The sequence below is a fragment of the Urocampus carinirostris genome, chromosome 8, assembly GCF_059441175.1.
Source record: "Urocampus carinirostris isolate Australia breed hairy pipefish chromosome 8, RoL_Ucar_1.0, whole genome shotgun sequence".
Lineage (NCBI taxonomy): Eukaryota > Metazoa > Chordata > Actinopteri > Syngnathiformes > Syngnathidae > Urocampus > Urocampus carinirostris.
In genome coordinates this window covers 11604788-11618118 of record NC_142356.1, presented here as the reverse complement: position 1 = coordinate 11618118, position 13331 = coordinate 11604788, and the positions used below count along the sequence as shown (strand labels likewise).

At 41.4% G+C, this 13331-nt stretch overlaps 1 protein-coding gene across 2 annotated transcripts in view; it reads right to left on the bottom strand.

Moving 5' to 3' along the window:
• sh3pxd2aa (SH3 and PX domains 2Aa) overlaps positions 1 to 13331 on the bottom strand; it is a 105613-nt gene that overhangs the window by 55108 nt on the left and 37174 nt on the right. For both annotated transcript variants that reach the window (XM_088341613.1, XM_088341614.1), the window contains exon 5: positions 8093 to 8184. In XM_088341613.1, the coding sequence (XP_088197739.1) occupies positions 8093 to 8184 (92 nt within the window). The remainder of the gene's footprint in view (positions 1 to 8092; positions 8185 to 13331) is intronic.

Below are 13331 nucleotides of genomic sequence, written 5' to 3'. Positions count from 1 at the left end.
ATGCCAAATTATTTTTCTCTTTTGAATGAATTGACTCATGTACTATTGCAAAGGTTGCAGGGCCTACAAACGTCGTTTGTTCTTACAATTCTTTTAAAAGATATCAATTTCTTTTTATTTCGTGACATATTTTGTCACATAATATTAACATTTTTGGGGGCTTATTTAGCCGGTTGTTGTAAGATAGAGAACTGTACTTAATCTCATTCTATATAATTAATATTATTAATTATTTGAATGCAACACAAACTTTTTCTTCTTTTTTCCATGTTTTTTTCCTACTATTTTTTAAATTCCTTTAAAAAAAATCTCATTATGTTTATTTTTTCCGAGCTGTTACTTTTTTCTTTTTGTTATCTATTTACTTTTTTTCTACATTTCTTTCTTTTCTTTTTTTCTGGCTTTTTCCTAAATTTTTCCTTCTTTTTTTCTCTTCCTTTTGTTTCTTTTATTCTCAGCTTTTCACTACTTTTTCGTTTTGGTATAACTTTTTCCTTTGTTTTCCACTCCCCCATCCTTTAAGTCATTTTGTGCATAATTTTACATTATAGTCGGTCATGTTGGGATGAAAGAAGCAAAAACAACCCGAAGAGCCGTTTAGGGCCCGAAAGAGCCGGTTCCTTTTATTGAGCCGAGCCGAAGAAGCCGGTTCTCGACAAACTCTACTAACTTTACTCAACTTCGTTCTACTTCGACTCGACTTCAAAATACTGCATTTAGGACACAACGTCAGGGGAACCCGTGTATTTTTACCCTCATGCACTGTAACTTTGACTTAAGTCGAGCAGTGCGCAACTGCGCACGCACGGAGCTTAGAGGGAACACTGGCCCTGGCAATGCTGGGCCAATTTGCTTCCAAGTTTTAAAAATAAATTTGCAAATATGAAAATAGTGTTGGAAACCAATAAACAACACATTATTATAAAAAAACAAGGAACATGTTGTGAAAACTGCTGAGATAAGTTTGAAGATTAATGCCCAGCTCAGAGTGCGTTCTCATCAGACAAAACCAAATCACTGTCACTTCAATGGTCCTGCATAATCTCAGATTCCAATGGATCAATAAATGTGTTCACATGACAGTGCATGCTTACAGACATTTGCTGGCCAACTGGTCTCAAGCTCCACTGACCACATGCTTTAAGTGTTTAACCCCATCATTGCCATGCTGGACACTCCTCATATGTTTACCACAGTGCCTCCGGGTAGGTGCTATTGATCCCTCCCAGCATGGGGAACGAAACGGCTTATCCATTAAGGTGGGAGGGTCTGTCGCCTCTATGCTACTTACAGCAGATGGAGAGGAGCAGATAGACGAATCAAGAGGATGATGGAAGAAGAAAGATAAAAAGGAGCAGGGAAGTCAGACTAAGACTATGTCATACTAAGACTGTCTCATTGTAATTCTAAACAACATAATTGAGTAAGTGGAAGGAGGGGAAGAACAAAGTGACTGAAATTTTGTGTTTTGGACTGAGAACCACATTGCTGGAAAGCAATTGCTTTTCTTCGTGACAGTACTGTAAAGCTTTATTGGTAAAATTGTGGGACTTTACTGTCCCTACTACACTAACTTTATAAATTCATACAATTAGTTATCGCAAGGATCGCAATTCCAGATATTGCTCTGTTCATAAGTACATATGGCTCAGAGATAAACTTGGGGTTGTAGTATTTTTCTCTGTGACTTTCCGGTTTTAAGTGTGCAAAGCCAAAGCAACACAGCAGTTACTTTGTTCGAAAACGATTCAACTCCAATTTACACTTAGGGTCTTAGACCAACAGACCACGTTTTGGGTGTGAATCTCTAAGGAATCCTTTATATAGAAGCTGATTAAATAAGGTATGTTCATAGTTGAGACATTTCATGATGAAAACACACAGATTTAACTGTAAACACCTGAAAATGTCAGACAAGCCTCAAGAGCAATTTGATTGGGTAAGCTGTATGGGTGGGCAGACGTCTGGATACAGAGCCACTCCCCTACATCAGTCTCCTTCTCGTTTGCAGTATTTTGTGACATTTTTACAAAAGAACTCTGCTAGTACCTTGTTTTAAAACGGTCAAAATGATGGTCGAAATGAGCCTCAATGATCTTAAGGAACTGCGGGAGAGAGAAGAATTTTAAGTGTTGCATTTGTTGATATGGGACAGGGGCTCTGGCGTGATTGTTATTTCATAGATTTTATCAAATCATCAATGCAGTGAAAAAAACGTGTGCTTTTGTCTGGATTGCGGTGGTTTGGTTGAATTTTGTCTTAACTTATATGGTGTGGTTCTAAAAATACATATATTTTGCTTCTTGTAGGTTTTTGAGTCAAAATGGTCATCGACCCCTGAGTTATAGTGTCCTCTGATAGTTGAGTACTCTTGCTCCACTTACGTTGTCACATAAATCCTTCGATTCAGTGAAGGCAAACCCTAAAGAGTTCATATTTACCAAAAAAATAACCCTCATTAGAGTTTTGGTGGCACTGCCTTAAGCACAGAGTACAAGGGCGCTGAATTTCTCCTCATGTAAATATTCTCCCTACTGTATATACTTGCATCAAAGCCGAATTTGCAACTACAGACGCTACTTACTACCAATCGACTTACGCATAACGGTACATATGAACATTTTGTTTGGGATGTCGAAAAATATCCAGACATTGCTGTTAGTTAGATTTTGTATTGTGTGCACATTTTTCCAAGTAGAGGACAGTACTGTAGTGCTTCTTTCCGCCGCGTGGCACTGTGAGAGGTCACCCAGCATCCACCCCAAAGAAGAAATCCGGTTACTACTTCTAATTCGTGTGTGATGTGAACACACTGCACTGTATATCTAGCACGCTAACAACTGTGACATTCTTATTGTTTAATATCTCATGCATCCGTTCAATATGGTTGGTGTAAAGTGTAAAGAGTAGGCGAGCCATTTCATTAAAATGAAAGAAAGATTGATGCGGTTGAAAAATATGGTTGGATCGTTTTTTTTCACCCACTTTCTACCACAGAGGAGGAAGTTGCCTAACTCTTGAAGACCATCTTCCAAAAGTAAGTTAAACTTCACTTTATTTATCTTTATAGAGCATATTATTTTAGGAAACGTTTATTTTTCAGTACAAAACAATACAGGTTACTTAAACAAGCCTAAAACATACTTATATAAACCTTAAACATACAAAATATAGCACTTACGAACAAATTCACCTTACGAAAGATCATCCGGAACCTATATCATTCATAAGTTGGGAGGGAGATGTGGTTTATACAAGAACGATAAACTCAAAAAAAAACATTGGAGCAAATGTGAGGCTTTACAGTAAAGGTGTGGTGAATTTTGATAATGTTTTTTGTAAAATTATTATTAAAATACATATGCCTAGAGAAAAACTGGAAATGCATTGCACAGTTTTCCACTCTTTGTTTTCCACATCCTACGTTTCCCCTATGTACCTCAAATTTGTTTGTCCAACGTGTTGTGTTTTGTCGTAAACGAGTTTCCTTGAATATTTGAGTGTGTTCCAGTATTAAAATACAAACGAACATTAAATAAATTGAGGTTAAATTGTGTGTGTAGTTACTCAAGATCAGGGTTCTCCAACCTTTTATATACAGAGAACTGCTTTCTCTTACTAATTAGCACAAAGGTCACCCAGAGTAATATGCATTTCTCAAATAAAAACGTGTCATGTTATTAATATGTTGTTACTATGTTATTACCAGCTCAGTTATTGGAAGTATCAGCCAACCACTGATAAAAAATAATTTTGCTAGAACATAACAACTACATGCTCTTATGGTTCAGATCCTACCTCTCAGATAGGACGCACTTTGTTAAATATGGTGAAATGACATCTGAGCCCTTTAGTGTTAACTGTGGTGTTCCGTAGGGTTCAGTACTTGGCCACCTTCTTTTCAGCATTAACATGCTTCCATTAGGTGATATTATTCGTAAAAATAATATCAGTTTCCATTGCTACGCAGATGACACTCAACTATATCTTCCGATGGAGGAATCTGCCACACTAAACTGTGGAAATTTAGAGGCCTGCCTCACTGACTAACTTCTTGCGCCTTAATTCTGAAAAGACCGAAATGTTATTTATTGGTCCATCTAAATGCCGGGACTTGTTCTCAAAAACGTTTATGAACATTGACAAATGTAATATCACCCAGAGTGACTCAGTCAAAAATGTAGGTGTCATATTTGACCCCGATCTGTCCTTTCAAACACAGGTGAAGAATATTCCTAGAACAGCTTTTTTGCCATCTTCGCAACATCACTAAAATTCGCCCTATGTTGTCTCAGTCGGATGCGGAGATTATAATTCATGCGTTCGTTACCTCCCGTCTCGATTACTGTCATGCACTCAAGAGCCTTCAGCTGGTACAAAATGCTGCAGCGAGGCTTTTAACTAAGACAATAAAGTTTGATCACATTACCCTGATTTTAGCTAACCTGCATTGGCTCCCTGTTAGCTTAAGAAGTGATTTTAAGGTTATGTTAGTATTATACAAAATCATGCATGGACTTGCTCCCTCATAACATTCAGATTTAATTTCCCCCCATGTTTCGGTCCGGAGCCTTCGCTCTGAAAATGCTGGTCTACTATTGATCCCAAGAGCCAAGTAGAGATCCGCTGGTTCTATAGCGTTCTCCATTCGGGCCCCGGTGCTGTGGAATGCTCTTCGCCCTAAAATTCGATCTGCAACCTCAGTGGAAATGTTTAAATCTAAACTTAAAACACACTATAGCATATGAATAACCTATATTTTATGTTGACAATATCTTTGTATTATTTGCCCTGATGTAGGTTTTAGATCAGGGGATGAGGTCATAATAGTCTGTGGTTTGCAATAATCTGTGGTCCGTGCAGCCCTTTGAGACTCTTTGTGATTAAGGGCTATACAAATAAACATGGCTTGACTTGACTAGATCTCTAGTTGAGAAGCTACACATATTTTAAAACGATTTCATACGTATTTCTTACCCTGCCTGTCTCCTCTGAAAAATTTGACAGAAAATGGAAGGGGAAGTTAGCGAGAACATGTATTGCACTACGGAGGCGGTCAAGGGAATCAAAAGGCCGACAGGACACAAGCTGAGGTTGTAAAAGAGTACTTGGCCCAGCCTGGAGCGCAAACGGGAACATTTTCGAAACAGCGTGATATTGGCATTGGAGTTAGGAGAGCAGAGGGCGACCAATTAAAAGATCCCCAAAGGGATGATATGCTGCTATGAGAAATGTCTTACATCCTGATATGCCTCAACTCTTCCCCTTCAAACTTTACACACCATTATTGAGCTTTGACAAATAAAGATTGGGACGGTAATGGACTAAAGTTACCTTTTCCACAGAATCTACCATCTGAACAGTGAGCTGTGCCACCGCATAAATCACCTAGGTCAAGGCCCGAGGGTCGGATTAGGCCTGTGTGAAGGTGTTTTTTACAGCCCTTGAAATGATCTCATCTCATTAGCTACACCGCTTATCATCAGTAGGGTCGCAGGGGTGCTGGAGCCCATCCCAGCAATCATCGGGCAGTGGGCAGGGGACACCCTGAACTGGTTGCCAGCCAATCGCAGGGCACACAGGGACAGACTACTCGCTCGCTCATTCACACCTAGGGACAATTTGGACCGGCCAATCCACCTGAAATGCATGTATTTGGAATGTGGGAGGAAACCGGAGTGCCCGGAGGAAACCCACGCAAGCACGGGGAGAACATACAAACTCCACACAGGAAGTCTGGAGCTGGATTTGAACCCACGCATGCGCTAACCACTGCGCCGCCGTGCTGCCTCCTTGAAATTATATTGATAGATTATAGTATCATACACCAAGAATTGTTGTGTATTTCTTTCACTTTACAATATCTCTCCATTAGTTTATATACTTTTAAATCCAATTGTGTTCTCCTTGTTTATTGAGAACAAAGGCCATCCATTTATTGATTGAGGAATTGTTGTTTTGGGGTTAATTTCTTTGCAATTTATTGTATTATACTTGAGAAAATGTAAAAGAATTGCAACTCTTATTGTTGGGGGATGTCAATTTTGTCATGATTACTGATGTGACTAAACTGTACCCGCTCATTTGGCGCCAACCGCCGCAGGTTCTGATTGGCTCCCTGTCACTATTTGAACCCTGTCCTGTCAGTCCCCTGTTGTCAGTCCGTCTGCGAACTTCTGTGTATACTAGGCAAGCCTTTTTCGAGCCTGACTCCCATCTGTCTTGTCTTCTCCTGTCAGTTTTTGCTCCCGTCTCTCTCCGGCTACGACCGGTTTTGATCCTGACCTCGTCTGCTCTCCCGTCCCGGCTTACGACCTCTTTTTGTCCCCGACTACATCTACTCTCCCGTTCTGGCTTACGACTCGTTTCCGACCCTGACCACACCTTGCTCTCCCAGTACCGGCTACTGACCCGTTTTTCCATCCCTGATACCGCCATAGCTCGCTACGGAAGGTCCACTTCCGTGTTCGTATCACAATCCGAGTACGAGAGCGACTTTCCACCCACGTACAGCGAACAGCCCTTCTTCTTTCCTTCAATAAAACTTGTGAGTCACGTAACGCAATTGGGTCCTGACAAATTTAGCCCAGTTGTTCTTAAAAAAATCCACTAGGCTAGTCATGGGGACTGAATATCAACGGCTAGCTAACTGGAAAATAATACACATAAATAATCCTATTTTTCCCGATATTAAGTGGGTGAGCACATATTTAGTTTTAGCATTTAGCGTATAGCTGTAGTATTTGTATCGTCTAGCATTTGTCATGTCCTGCACGGTTGTCGTGGCGCCGAGCTGGCCCTGCCCCTTGACACCGGCTGAGACGCATTGGACTGATTGCTTTTGGAGTACTTAAACGCTCCTTTTGGGACTGCCCGTTGCCAGACCATTGCTTTACCTTGTTGAAGACCTGTTCATGCCTATTTTATCTGAGTAATGCCTAGTTTGTAATTTTGATCGCTTTTAAACCTGTTTTGTTTTGTTTTTGTGTGTTGGACAACTTTTATTTCCTAATTAAAGTGACAGATCGTCTACGCATTTGAGTTCCGACTTCCTGCTTCCCGGTCAGTTTCCTGACAGCATTGCTTTAGTGGTCAACCAGGACAACATTAGCGACTTGCGTTGCTTTCGCAGCAGACATCTCGGACCCTCTCACTGGCTTTAGAGGTCGTTAGCTGCAATTAGCACATTATTACAGTATAGTAGTAGTGGCGAGCGCCCTCTTCTATGCGACAGTGTGTTGGGGAGGCAGCGTCAAGAAGAAGGATGCCTCTCGTCTCAATAAACTGGCTAGGAAAGCGAGCTCTGTTGTGGGCAAAGAGCTGGACAGCCTAACAACAGTAGCTGAGAGACGGGCACTGGAAAAGCTGCGGTCAATCATGGACAATCCATCGCATCCACTACACAGCATTATCTCCAGACAGAAGAGCAGTTTCAGCGACAGACTGCTGTCACTGTCTTGTACTACGGACAGACTGAAGAGATCTTTTCTTCCTCATGCCATGAGGCTCTTTAACTCTACCCGGCAGAGTAAAAGCCCACAGTAAACCACACCACCTACATTGCATATTACCGAATCTTATTGCAATATGTATTCTGTGTAGCACTATTTAGTTATTCTATATAACACGCTACAGTGGGCATTTGCACGTCACACTGGGTATTTGTATATTGTATTCTTTTTGCTTTATTATTGTATTGTTCTCAGCGAAGGGATGCTGCTGGAAATGTGAATTTTCCTTCGGGGATGAATAAAGTATTTATCTATCTATCTATCTATTAGCTACAAGGATTAACAGCTTCTTTCACGTAATGTTCAAGATTTGGCAATTTTTCCTTTTGTGCCTGCTGAAAATGAAAGATTTCTGACTGAGCCATAAGAAAATCTTACTTTATTTATTCAATGATATTTCAATTTCTTATGTTTTCAGGAGCTCCAATTAGCTTGAAAAAAGGTCTACATTTCATTTGGTTTGTAGTCATTTTTTTTACTTGGCCCAGCTATCCATTTGACTTTGACATGAACACTTTAACCAAGGTCTGAATCTTACATAAAAGTGTGTATGCGATTGGTGCACATAATAGGATACTCACTCCACAGGGGGGTTTAAATCCTCTGCTTTTGTCTCAAAGAAGCGTAGCACCTCCTCACTCTGTGATATTTGAGAGGGGAGTCGAACAAGTGCCTGGACAGAGAACGAGTCAAATTAGCAATGCTTATTTATCATTGCGTTTCAAGTATCTTCAACACGGAAGTCAAACTGAAGGTTTTTTGGGTTCTTTTCACAACAGGGGTCTCCAACTTGTGGCCCACGGGATAGTTTGATGCCCCCGTCTCAGTAGAAAGGTTTAATTAATACCAGTGCTTGCAAAACTCTAGTTCCGTCTGAAGTGTATCTCAAACACGCTATTCAAATGTGTATACTTGGCTGATCGCTCCCATAGAAACCATAAAACAGAGCAAAATAGTCAAAGACAGACATAGAGGTAAAGAGAGAGAGAGAGAGAAACAGAGAGAGGGAGCGGCAGAGAGACACAAAAAGACAAAAAGAGAAAGACACGGGGGAGAAACAGGAATTCAGACACAGAGGCGAGAGAACGAGAGTAACATACACAGGAGTAGAGAAAAAGAGACATACAGACATGAGGAGAGGGAAAGAGAGACAGACACAGAGAGGAGAGAGGGAAAGAGACAGACGGACAGACAGGCACAGGGTAGAGAGAGAGAGAGACAGACAGACACGGGGGGAGAGGCACAGCAAAAGACACACGAGAGAGAGAAAAAGAGAGACACAGGGAATAGAGAGACAAACACGGCAATAGAGAGAGCAGGATAGACAGACACGTGGGAGAGAAAGAAAATGTGAGAGAATGTGAGACAGACATGGGGAGAGAGAAAAAAAGAGAGAGAGAGACACAAAAAGAGTGAGAGAGACAGACACGGAGATAGAGAGTAAGATGGACGGACACATGGAAGAGAGAAAAGGACAGACTTAGGGGAAAAGACATCGTGAGAGAGAGGGGACCTAACTAGGGGAGAGAAAAAGAGACAGTGGAGAGAGTGTGAGTGAGACAAGGCAGAAAGAGAGAGAAGGAAAAAGAGGGACAGGCATGGGGGAAGAGTTGGACACCTGAGAGTGGCAGACTCGAGGGAAAGTGAGAGGGACAGACACGGGAGAGAGAAAGTAACAGGCCAGGGAGAAGGAGAGAGAGGGGGGGTTAACAGAGCAAGAGAGACAAAGCAAAGGAGGGAGAGACAAAGACGGGATAGAGACAGACACGAGGGAGAGTGAGAGAGACACACAAGAGAGAGAAGGAGTCAGACACAGAGGAGAGAGACATAGAGAGACAGAGAGAGGGAGAGAGACAGAGAGAGAGACAGGCACGTGGTAGAGAGAGAGAGAGAGAGAGAGAGACAGACAGACAGACACGGGAGAGAGAGACACTTACACGAGAGAAAAAGAGATAGACACAGGGGGAGTGACCCAGATAGAGTGTGAGAGAGAGAGAGAGAGAGACAAGAGGGGTAAGAAAAAAAGACGAAATACATGTACATAAACTACTGACTAATACGTTTTTTCTACTCACATACTGTTTCTGCTTTCTTGTGTTCCCTATTTTTATCATTTACTTAAAACTGATTGATTTATGTTCTTATTATTTCGTAGTAGTTATTATCTTGTCTGTTGATTTTATTTCTTGTAGAAAAAAATGATATTTGAGAATGTTAGAATATTTGATGCGATCCGGCCTGACTTTGCCTGGAACCCAACACTGGTGGCCCTCGAGATTGAGACCCCGGCTTCAATGGAACAGCACCATTCTAATGGAATTTACTTCAGTGAACCTTGTGCTAGTTACTGACGTATTAGAAAAATTAGAAAAATGTGGTGCTGATGTACTTTTCAAGGAGATGCTGATGTTCATATTTTAGCTATGGGGAGAATATTATGAAGATGTCCATTGCAGCAAATTACCGGTACTAGTGTGTAACACAGCCTGGGTGAATATGCACGTGGGTTTCTATTTCCCTCAGTTTCGGGCAAAACGCAAGTTGCGCAGAAGCAAAATGTCATGATTACTGATGTGATTTACCTGTGCCCGCTCTTTTGGCAGGTTCTGATTGGCTCCCTGTCACTATTTAAACCCAGTCCTCTCAATTCCTTGTTTTCAGCCCGTCTGCGAACCTCTGTTTGTACAAGGCAAGCCTTTTTCGACCCTGACCCCCGCCTGTCCTGTTTTTGCTCCCGTTTGTCTCCGGCTACGACCTGTTTTGATCCCGAACACGTCTGCTCTCCCGTCTCGACTTACGACCCATTTTTGATCCCGACTACGTCTACTCTCCCGTTCTGGCTTACGACTCGTTTCCGACCCCGACCACGCTTTTGCTCTCCCTGTCCCGGCTACCAACCTGTTCTTCCGTCCCTGACACCGCCATCGCTCGCTACGGAGGATCCAATTCCGTATTCGGATCACAATCCGAGTGCGAAAACGACTTGCTTCCCACGTCCAGTGGGCATCGGATCGCGGGCGCAGCCCTTCCTCTTTCTTTCAATAAAATTGTGAGAAAACGTTACGCGTTTGGGTCTACTCTGTGCTGGTCGTGACACAAAATGCTGATGAACACACTGGAATTTTGAATACATTTTAAACTCTCGCAGTGTTAATTTCGAGATTTGTCAAAAACGTTTTTCGCAAATCCAGCTATCATGTGACCTAGTATGGTACATACTGTACGTATAATCAGCTGAAACAACTTGCGGGAGGTTTAGGCGTTTGGAAATTGAATGAATGAATACTATGTAAGGAGATTACAGATAAGCTGGAAATGAAAAAATAATGATTCCTCTGACATTGACATTCTACTGCTCACACATACCTTCTTCACATGTGTGAATGTGTGAAACTGGAGTGTCATGCCCAATTTCGTTGTCACGATATGTTAACCCATTTTGTAACAATGACAATAAAAGTATATTCTATTCTATTCTATTCTATTCTACAAACACGCAGAGACAGGTTTAAGAGGCTGTTTGTGAAGGAAATCATATTTGCTCTCACATTTTACATCTGACTTTCATACTTTCACAACTATACTCTCATACAGACATAGTCATACCTATGCACTAATACTACTCTACTCCCTCATGCATACTACTATTCTCTCATTTGCACACAACAATCCTCTCTCACACACTACCATACTCTCATACACACACAAACTTTACTATCTCACACATACCACTATAATTTCATACACACACATTTACACTCTCACATATAATACTATACTCTCATAGAGACATAGTCATACCTATGCACTAATACTACTATACTCCCTCATACATACAACTATTCTCTCATTTGCACACAACAATCTCTCACACACACTACCATACTCTCATACACACACACCTATACTATCTCACACATACCACTATAATTTCATACACACACATTTACACTCTCACATATAATACTATACTCTCATAGAGACATAGTCATACCTATGCACTAATACTACTCTACTCCCTCATACATACAACTATTCTCTCGTTTGCACACAACAATCTCTCACACACACTACCATACTCTCATACACACACACCTATACTATCTCACACATACCACTATAATTTCATACACATACATTTACACTCTCACATATAATACTATCCTCTCTTACACACCTTACTCCACACTCTCACTAATATTACTCATTCACATTCTACTACACTTTCTCACACAAATTACTATACTCTCATAAACGCACTACAATGTTGTACCACACAATACTATACCCTCACACACACTATCATACTCTCTCACACATACTACTATACTGACAGCAACTCTAGTTTGACGTCAAACTGTACAACATAAACAGACAGATCTGTGTGAATCTTCTTGGTAACCAAAAGTAACCAAAGTAATACCACATTGAGAGGCGAGTAGATTGTTACACTAAGGTGTGGGAAACCTCTATGGTAATTGCAATTTTGATGCTGTGTGAGAAGGAATAGTACTGTGTGTGTGTGAGACTATGATGGTGTTTGTGAGAGTCCATAGAAGTGTGTGTGTGTGGGGGGTGGTGGGGGGGGGGCGTAGTACTCTGTGTGTGAAAAAGTATAAGGTGCGTGTGACAGACTTGAGTAGTGTGTGTGTGTTTAAGAGTTTAGTAGCATGTGTAAAAGAGTTTAATAGTTGGATGGTGCCAACTTTGCCAGGACCCAAGAACAGGCCAGGGACCGTCAACGGTGGAAAAGGCTGTCCAGAGTTGCGTCCTCATTGGTGACCCGAGGACCCATGCGGTTAATGGATCCGTGAATCGTAAGTTTGTGTATGAGAGCATGATAGTATTTATGTTCATATTTATGAGATTATTAAGTACAGTGGGACCTCGGTTATCGCGGTTAATGGGGACTAAAACCACCCGCGAAAAGTGAAAATCTGCGAAGTAGCGACGCCCCTTCAAAAATGCTTAAAAAAAAATTAAAAAAATAAAGGTTTAACCTATTTTATTTTATTATATTTTTTTTTTTAGGCTCGCGAAGCTCTGAACCCGCGAACGTCGAAGCGCGAAGTAGCGAGGTCCCACTGTAGTGTAGGAGGTCCAGGGCTCAATTCCAGCCTCCCCCATGTGGAGTTTGCATGATCTACCCGTGCCTGGGTGGGTTTCCTCAGGGCAATCCAGTTCACGCCCACATTTCAAAAACATGCATGTCAGGTGCCTAGGTGTGAATGAGCGAATGAGTTGGATGTCTCTGTGTGCCCTGAGACTGGCTGGCAACCAGGTCAGGTTGTCTTCTGCCCATTGCCTGAAGATAGCTAGGATGGGCTCCAGCACCCCTGCGACCCTAGTGAGAATAAACGGCGCAAAAAAAAAGGATGGATTTATGGGAATAGGAGTGTGTATGGGAGAGTTTAATAGGGTTTTTGCATATGTCTAACTGTGTCTGTATGAGATTATATTTGTGGATTTGTGAGAGTATGATGGTATTTGTGAGAGCAAGAATGATTCATTTTTCAAACAGCTTAGTGATATTATTTGCAACTGATATCTTTCTGCATGCTGACTGGCAAAGCCAAACCACAATAGTAGATCATATTTCACAGATATATTATATCCTGGCAATTCAAAGGACGCCTACGTACCGTTGTATGTTAAAGCAAAACTAAGCAACAGAAACTGAATGCAAAAAGCAGAGTTCCTGTGGTAATCTTTCCAACAACCCGATACTTCATAGCATGCTGCATTATTAAAAGGGCCTTGCGATTTTTATTTTGAGCTGGTGTCTGACTGTGTACTAAAGGCTAGATGGACTTAGCATCC